Genomic DNA, 8,996 nt, shown 5'->3' on the forward strand with positions numbered 1-8,996 from the left:
CTACTTTTGATCAACCACCACAGGAGGTAGCTACTGTAGCTACGTGGATGAAGAGGCAGAAGATAATAGCAGGAGGAGCTGTCAAGCATCAAGGACTCATCAAGGGTCAGGAATCCTTTTTGGGGAGCAAGTCAAGATGGAAGGCCTGGATTGATGAAGTTTGGTGAGAAGGGATGACACAGAGGTAATTGCATGTTGATTTTAGCGTTTAGTTTCCTCTCCTCTCTCTCTGGCCAAACCGATTTTGGTTTGAAGAAGAAGAAGATTAGCTCGATTCAACAGTTTCAACCTTGGAGGCTTCCCCTTCTATAAATAAGGGAGAACAGCCAGGACTTGAGGCAAGGAGAAAAGAGTGAAAAGCACAGAGTTCTCATAGCTATCCAAGCTAACAGAAGTTCTTCTCCTTCAATGTTCTTCATTTTGTATTTTTCTGTTTAGTTTTGTCTGTCTTGAGTCTCATGAAAAAAGGCAAACAGTGAGGTTTGTATGAAAAAGTCATAGAGCGAAAAAAAGGCACAGTATACAAAATTAAAAGAAAAAGCCATAGATGTCCTAGAGGTCCTTTGTACATCTATGTTGTGTTTCATGATTCTGTAGGAATCCCCTTACAAGTTGGATTAGCACTTAGCAGTTGAAAGCTTGGTGGGTTACCAAGTCAAGTTCAGGATTGAGATTAGATTATGGACTTGTCCCGGATAGGAAGGGTAGTTCCTAGGGAGAATTGGTGTTTGTAATCTGCATGATTATAGTGAAAATTTTATCATTGTTGTAATGGAGACTGGATGTAAGCTGCATTGCACTTAGCAGCTGAAACATGATACTTCTTAGTGTGATTATCTCTTTCTCTTCTACTCTATTTCTGATTCTGTTGCTCAGGAGATAAAATTGAAAAATATCTCTTCATTGGTTACGAGACAAAAATAAAATATCTTTTGACTAATGACGAGACAAAAAATAAAAATATCTCCTCTAAAAGTTCTAAAAAGCAACAAGTGTTATTAAGCAAAAAAGTAACTAAAATTTAATTCTATTTTTCTTAGTCACTTCCTTTTAATATAAAAATAAAAAGTATGCAAAGAGAAATGTACACAAACATTATTTTATTTTTAATATATAAAAATCACATGACGATGAATGATGAATTGATAATCAATTAATCATTGAAAGAACAAAATAATCTTTCTTTATTTAACAGTAATACAATACAAATTAATTACTTATGGCAACCGAAATGACAGCTAAATTTATATAAATGTGATGTGGGGCAATTTGCTGAACTTACGTTAATAATTGATAGAAAAATCCAATGAACGAGACAAATCAAGAAAATAAAATCAATAAAGATGAAAGAAGGATGCAAAAAATGAAAAAAAAAAAAAAGAGGCAGAAAGCTGGCGAAGCAATGATGACGGGTGTTATAATATTGATCTTGAGTTGAGTGATTAGGGAAGACGTGAATTGAAGAACCACCGGACCCATTATTAAAGCTAAAGATTCTGCACCTTTTAAAACTACTACTACTTTCTTCTTTAATGTGTGAACATATTTCACACGTTCGATTCTCACACCCTTGAATCTTGATTAATAATTGAATGAAAGTCCAAACCGTAATCACTGGATTAAAAATTGGATAATAGTAAGTAATCAGTTATCGCATGCTAAAAGTTGCTGTGAAGAAAAAGAAATTTTGTTTTATAAAAAATATTATGTGCATGTTAAAAATCAATAGTAAAATTTGTTATTATATATTTATATATGAATATATTATTATTTAAATTATTTTTAATATATATTTTACATAAATTACTAATTTAATAATTAATTTTTGATATATATCTAATATTATTTTTTAGAGTCAATCTGAACATTTGGTTTTGGTCATGGTAAGTTATTTTCTTTTTTATTTTGTGTGGGAAGTTCTTGGACATCTCAAGCTACACAGTAGTCGTCCGTTTCAACTCAAACAAGCCCATAAGCCCACACTATATTTGGGTGGCTCGGAATCCAAAGTTACAAAAATCAACACCTTTTATTTTTATCTGAAATCAACGGATCGTTCTTTTATATAAAAGTATAAGAAGACAAATGAGATCAATAAATATATTTTATGTTTAATTTAATAAGTATATAGATGATTATATTTATTATTTTTAATTAAATGGTTATTTTTTTATTTGATTTACTTATATACAGTTAATAATAACTAAATATTTAATTTATTAGGTGTGCAGATAATTATCCTAATATTAAAATTTACGAAATAATTTAAAAATAAAATATTTTTTTAGGTCAATTCTAAAATCTATTATTCACACTATTTATAAAAGTGATTGTTTATTTAGCAAAACTCTTAATTTATTATTGCATTTTAAATTTTTAATGAATGTAAGGGCGGGTGGTGAGCGATAATGGTGGAAGAAAAAATATAATAAGAATAAAAATGAATAATCTGAACACAAATTTAGGATATAATTGAAAATATCTAACATTTTAAATATGAATTCGATTTTTTTTATGTATTATTAGTTTAAAAATATGCATAAATAAATAATTATATATTATCATATTAACAGAAATAATAAATTTTTAAATTTATTATTTAAAAATAATTAAAACACATACATCTGATAAACTCTTTTACACGGTTAATTTATTAAAAATAAAGCCATGCTAAAAGATAACACTTTTAACATAAAAAAAGGTTTACTAACTAGAATTTCTCTTTGTTGATGATTGGTGAGATGAAATATATACTAAAAAAAAATAGTATGAGTTAATAAATGTTATGATTTATAGTCATTAATTAGTTATTATTAGTGTTTTTATTTAGAAAATAAATTTTTTTAAGTTAAAAAAAATTGAAAGTGTAAAATATGATTTCTAACTTTTCATTATTCTTTCTCTCATATTTATCTTTAGTCTCATTTATAAAATTAATGATAATAAAAAATCACACTTTACTCCCTCAATTATTAAAAAATTCAAAGAATCTATTCTATTATAAAATTTTATCCAATAATACAAAATTACTATTTTTTTACGAATTAAATACTAATATAATTTTAATAAAAATACTAAAATTTGAGACTTTTACTACATAAAAATTAAAGTCACACGGCGAGTCCACGACGATAGCGGGGCATACTGCATGACGACTGAAGGTTTATAATTTATATATAAATAAATAATAAATAATAATTTATAAATTTTTCATAATAAATAATAATATTATGACGACTGAGTTTATTATTTATTTATAAATATTCGAGCAAAGAGTGACTTGTGACGCGAAGAATAACTGAATAACCGAACGTGGCGTGGGATGGGTTGGTGAATAAAATGTGAATTAGTTACAAAAAGGGGTGACAAAGACGAAAACGGACTTCCATTGAAATTGAAGTCCTTCTTCCCTCAGACTTCGAAGGGTTCAAACTCTTGTCAACGCGCGCTCACTCACTCTCTCACACTCTTCTCTCTTTCTTACCCTTCACCTCCGAAACGGTTTTCTCACTCTCACATCTATCTCACCGCACTTCTCTCTACACTCACCTCTATATTTCTGCCTCTTGCAGATTATTTTTCCTCTTGTCTCTTTCTTTCGGATTTCTGTTCTTGCATCTTGGATCTCGCTTCAAAATATATAATGCGCATACAGAGACTCTACCATCATCCAAAACCACAATGTGATTCTCCGATCCCTTACCTTTGATCACAGGTACGAACAATAACGCGTGAATTTCTACAATAATCAATCCAAGATTTTATAAACATATTCAAACATTCTCACGTTCTTGGACGGTAGTAACCATTTCTTGCAATATAATGCATATTGATTGATATATGAGTCTCATTCCTATTATTGAAGAATAATAATTTGTGTTAAATTTGATTTTACACATGAGATCGGAGTTGAATTTTCCTAGATCGTATCTAGCTAGAGATCGATAATTTAACTTGGATTTTTTGTGGGAGAAGTGAATTAAATAACTGAGTGGTTGAGTGAGAACTGCAGGAAGAAGAGGATACGGAATAGAGAGATAGATCTACACGGTATAAACAGAGCGAGGCACGTGCATAAAGAAGAATGTCGCAACTAGACCGAGTAATGCCGCCGCCCACGTTGGTGAGGCGGGGTTCAAGGAGTGCCTCCACCACCTTCAACATGGAGGTTTTCGACAACGAAGTGGTGCCGTCCTCACTCGCCTCCATTTCTCCCATTCTACGTGTCGCCAACGAGATCGAAGCCGAGCGTCCCAGGGTTGCCTATCTATGTACGTAACGGATCGATAATAATAATAATAATAATAATAATAGTGATTTCGTGATATTGAATTTTGAAATATGATGTGCAAATTAATGTTGCTGAGCGCGTAATGACGATTGGCAGGTAGGTTCTATGCCTTTGAGAAAGCGCACAGGCTGGATCAGACCTCCACCGGCCGTGGCGTTAGGCAGTTCAAGACGCTGCTGCGGCAGCGATTAGAGAGGGTAAGCCTGTAGTTTCATTTGCTTCGATTTTATCAACTGACTCTGCATTATGCATTTCAAGCGAGAATGAGGACTGCTGAGGCTTGAGTATGACTGTATGAGTATACCGTGCGTGAAACAACAGCACATGAATGCTCTAATCTCCCTTCATGCAAGAAGTCCATGCATATATTAGATTAAACATCTAGGTATACAGTAAAATCTTTAATTATTAATATAAAATATATATTTATATATAAATATATGATATTAATTTTAATGTATAAATAATATTTTTAATCAATATTCTTTGGTATCAATAACTTTATTGTGTTTTTGTTGTAGTGAATGCTGTAGTAAGATTATGGCTAATAAATGATTCATAATTTGTTGGAGATTTTACTCATTAATGGGAATGAAATCGGTCTCTCTAAAATTATCTTGTTTTATATTTTTAATTTATATTAGAATAATTGAATAACATTAAATATAATAAAATAGTTTTAAGTTACTAGCTCTTTAATATTATTGTATATAAAAAAAAGTTTTATTCATCTCTAATTAGAAAAAGTTTATTTTATTAGTGATTAATAAGTTTTATTATTATTATTTTTCAAATGCTATTTATATGTAGTCTAACTAAGCATATCACCGCTCAATATTTTATTTGTAGATATTAATAGGTATTCTATATTTTTAATCTATTTTTCAAAAAGCATTCATTATATAATTTATGAAAAACGATCTTACCTCTTCGAAGAGGTTGTTCCGTGATAGCGATGGGATTCAGGAACTCCATCGGGTTTCTTGGGAAAATTCTTTCGGAATAGGGGAGGTCTTCTTGAGGAACTGAAGCAACCAGCTCTGATCTATTCCCATGAACTGAAAACGGGAAAGGAAAATATTTGTAACGAGTAGCATTTCTTTTTCCGCAGAGAAGAGCTGCCATTTTATTATTACTGTAACTTACATAATTTCTTCAACTCTAGGATAATGCAACTAGTCTTCCCTCTCGAGTTAAGAAGACAGATGCAAGAGAAATCCAGGCTTACTATCAGCAATACTATGAACATTATGTCAGAACTCTTGATCAAGCTGATCAGGCAGACAGGTTACGAGTTTTCGTAGTTCTTATAATGAAGTATGAATTGTGCTTCTTTAATTGTTGCTTGTGACGGATTTTGTAAGTTGCGTCTGATATGACGTTAGCTTTTACCTCCCCCTCCATGGTAAATGGTTACTTTTCCCATTGCCCCTGAAATCGAAATTATTTTGCAGAGCCCAGCTCAGTAAAGCTTATCAGACTGCCGGGGTGCTTTTTGAAGTACTTTGTGCTGTTAATAAGACTGAGAAAGTCGAAGAAGTAGCTCCTGAGGTTGGTCTACGTTCATATCCTTTCAGTTTTTATTTTGTTCTAAAATGGGTGTTTCGTCCCTCTTTTTATCATTTCAATATTCAGATCCTGGAGCGTAAATTTTCTTTTGCAGATTATCGCGGCTGCCAGAGATGTCCAGGAAAAAAAGGAAATTTATACACCTTATAATATCCTTCCTCTGGATTCTGCTGGTGCTTCTCTACCCATTATGCAACTTGAAGAGGTATTGCTTCTGTTGGTAGAGAAGTTTCGTTATTGATTATCTGTGTTTTATTTGGATTGCACTGAGTTCTTGGACTTTCTTTCCTTATTAGATTAAAGCTGCTGTTTCTGCGCTATGGAACACACAAGGCTTGAACTGGCCTAGTTCTTTCGAGCAACAAAGACAGAGAACAGGAGACCTAGACTTGCTTGATTGGCTTAAAGCCATGTTTGGTTTCCAGGCATGTATTTTGACCAACACGCAATGCTAGAGGAGAATGATTTATTATTCATTACATTTTTTTTTGTATAATCTGCTTAAATTTTTATTGCATATGGTAAATTTGTGTGCAGAGAGACAACGTCAGGAATCAGAGAGAGCATTTGATTCTGCTTCTTGCTAATTCTCATATAAGGCTACACCCTAAACCTGAGCCTCTAAACATGGCACGTACCTGTCTTGCATTTGGCTTTGGCCTATAGTTTTTATTCTGCTGTTTCTTTCTATTAATTTATTTTTATTTTTATTTTTATTTTATTTTATTTGAACGAATTGCAGCTCGATGATCGTGCTGTTGATGAAGTGATGAAAAAGCTTTTTAAGAATTATAAAAAATGGTGCAAATTCTTGGGACGAAAACATAGTTTACGGTGAGGCATAACAGTATATCCATCAGTGAACACTTGTGCTTCTTTTATTAGCTCATAAAATTTAATGGTCACTTTTATCATGTTCTCTTATATAGACTTCCTCAAGGTCAGCAAGAGGTGCAACAGAGGAAGTTGCTTTATATGGGCTTGTACCTTCTCATCTGGGGTGAGGCGTCCAATGTTCGCTTCATGCCTGAGTGCCTATGCTACATATTTCACAACGTGAGTATACATATTAATCTGCGCATGGTTCATTTTGTTTGTGCTTGAATCTCATGTAAATGTGCTATCATTGTTTTTCTACTGTAATCCTTGTTTTTAAGTAATGTTTTGCTCTGCTAATAATGGCCAATTCTAATAACTTCAGATGGCATATGAACTACACGGTCTAATGGCTGGAAATGTCAGCATTGTTACGGGTGAAAATATCAAACCTTCTTATGGTGGTGATGAAGAGGCATTTCTCCGCAAGGTTATAACTCCCCTCTACCGAGTAATAGACACGGTATGCTTTTGTTTTATCAAAGACATTGCAATAGTCAAGTACTTATATTCTCTAGGTCACTACGCCCTTAGTAATGCAGTTAATTAATACAGGAAGCCAAGAGGAGCAGAAATGGAACGGCTCCTCACTCAGCATGGTGCAACTATGATGATCTAAATGAGTATTTCTGGTTTGTTTCCTTTTTGTATTTTATCTTTGAATTGACTTTTTGGTCCGTTTCGTTAGTTGTTATTGAATTTATTTTATTTATTTATTTTGTGCACTGTGTTGCAGGTCACCTGATTGCTTTTCTCTTGGATGGCCAATGCGTGATGATGGTGAATTTTTTAAATCGACAAATGATTGGGTATAAGTATACACTTTCTACAAAATTACTTATCCGATTGTAAAATACTACTTATTTAATTCTCAACTTATAAAAATGTAATATTAGGGAAGAAAGGGTGTTCCAAGAAAATCTGGAAAAACAGGGAAATCAAATTTTGTTGAGACGCGATCATTCTGGCACCTCTTCCGCAGTTTTGATAGACTTTGGACCTTTTTTATACTGGGTTTACAGGTATTTTCTTTTTCAATAGAAGGAAACGCTTAAGCCAATATTTTCCTATATATTATAATATATAAAAGAATAATCCAAATTAATATTATAGGAATGAATGACATATAAACTTTTAAGTTTTAACTTTTATATAAAATTTATCATGTCATTTATTATAATATGACTATGTTATGTGTTTAACAAAATCAATCATTAAAATCAATTATTAGTATAAAATAAATATTGAAATATAAATATATATTAAAAATAAATTAAATCACACATATATTTATATACAAATATATTAGTAGTTAATTTTAGTAACTGATTTTAGTATACGAATAATATTTTTTATTACAATAATATAAAAAAGTATATATCTTAAAATTATATTTATNGAATTATATTTATAGTATCATAAAAAATAATATCTATATAATTAATCTAATATTAATCTCAGAATTTTACATATCAAATTATCTAATTTTAAAAAAATTATTGTATAAAGAATATGAGTTCATTTTAATTTTTAAATTCTAAAATTTGCATATTTTATTTAGAGAATAACTTTTATTTTATAAAAATCTATTATTTATTTAATTATTTAATGGTTTGTATTTTTTAATATTATTTAGTTGTAATAATAATGTTAAAATATATGATATCATAATACATGAAAAAATGGATGTTATTTTTAATTATTGAAATATTATATTCAATATTTACATTATATCTAATAGTTCATTTTTGTACTATAGTATTTAAATTTGCTAAATATATACATTAGATGATGAATTTTTTCAAATACTAGAATATGTAATATTTTTATACTTTTATTTAAATTTAATATTAATTTTTAAAATTTTTTAATTAAATAATTTTTATATATAAAAATTAATTCTTTTAGCTTCGCGGAACACGCCGATTTAAATCAGTTGTGGGTAATTTGGTTGCATAATGCTCTAGGATTCTTATTACAGGTGATGTTCATTATTGCATGGGACGAGATTTCACTGATGGATATCTTTCAGAAGGATGTCTTATTTAATCTCTCTAGTATATTCATCACAGCATCCATTCTTCGCTTACTTCAAAGTATGCACATTTACTTAAGTTGCTCTTGTCAAAGTGAACCTATTTATATCTGTTTGGAAACATTAAAAACAACTTTTTTTTTTAATTTTTTAAAATGATCTGGTCAGCCTATTGAAGAACCCTGACATCTGTTTTAGATTGATGGGTTGTCATACTATCCCATG

General features: G+C 30.6%; 1 protein-coding gene across 1 annotated transcript in view; it reads left to right on the forward strand.

The window, feature by feature from the left end:
* The first annotated feature begins 4,084 nt into the window (after positions 1-4,084).
* Positions 4,085-8,996, forward strand: part of LOC107480229 (callose synthase 5) — a 14,260-nt gene continuing 9,348 nt past the window's right edge. Inside the window, exons 1-14 of the mRNA XM_052258421.1 lie at positions 4,085-4,271; positions 4,388-4,488; positions 5,457-5,578; positions 5,746-5,842; positions 5,955-6,065; positions 6,157-6,285; positions 6,398-6,490; positions 6,603-6,694; positions 6,790-6,916; positions 7,062-7,199; positions 7,292-7,368; positions 7,473-7,545; positions 7,633-7,758; positions 8,718-8,832. Coding sequence (XP_052114381.1) covers positions 4,085-4,271; positions 4,388-4,488; positions 5,457-5,578; positions 5,746-5,842; positions 5,955-6,065; positions 6,157-6,285; positions 6,398-6,490; positions 6,603-6,694; positions 6,790-6,916; positions 7,062-7,199; positions 7,292-7,368; positions 7,473-7,545; positions 7,633-7,758; positions 8,718-8,832 — 1,588 coding nt within the window. The remainder of the gene's footprint in view (positions 4,272-4,387; positions 4,489-5,456; positions 5,579-5,745; positions 5,843-5,954; positions 6,066-6,156; positions 6,286-6,397; positions 6,491-6,602; positions 6,695-6,789; positions 6,917-7,061; positions 7,200-7,291; positions 7,369-7,472; positions 7,546-7,632; positions 7,759-8,717; positions 8,833-8,996) is intronic.

The sequence above is a fragment of the Arachis duranensis genome, chromosome 3, assembly GCF_000817695.3.
Source record: "Arachis duranensis cultivar V14167 chromosome 3, aradu.V14167.gnm2.J7QH, whole genome shotgun sequence".
NCBI lineage: Eukaryota > Viridiplantae > Streptophyta > Magnoliopsida > Fabales > Fabaceae > Arachis > Arachis duranensis.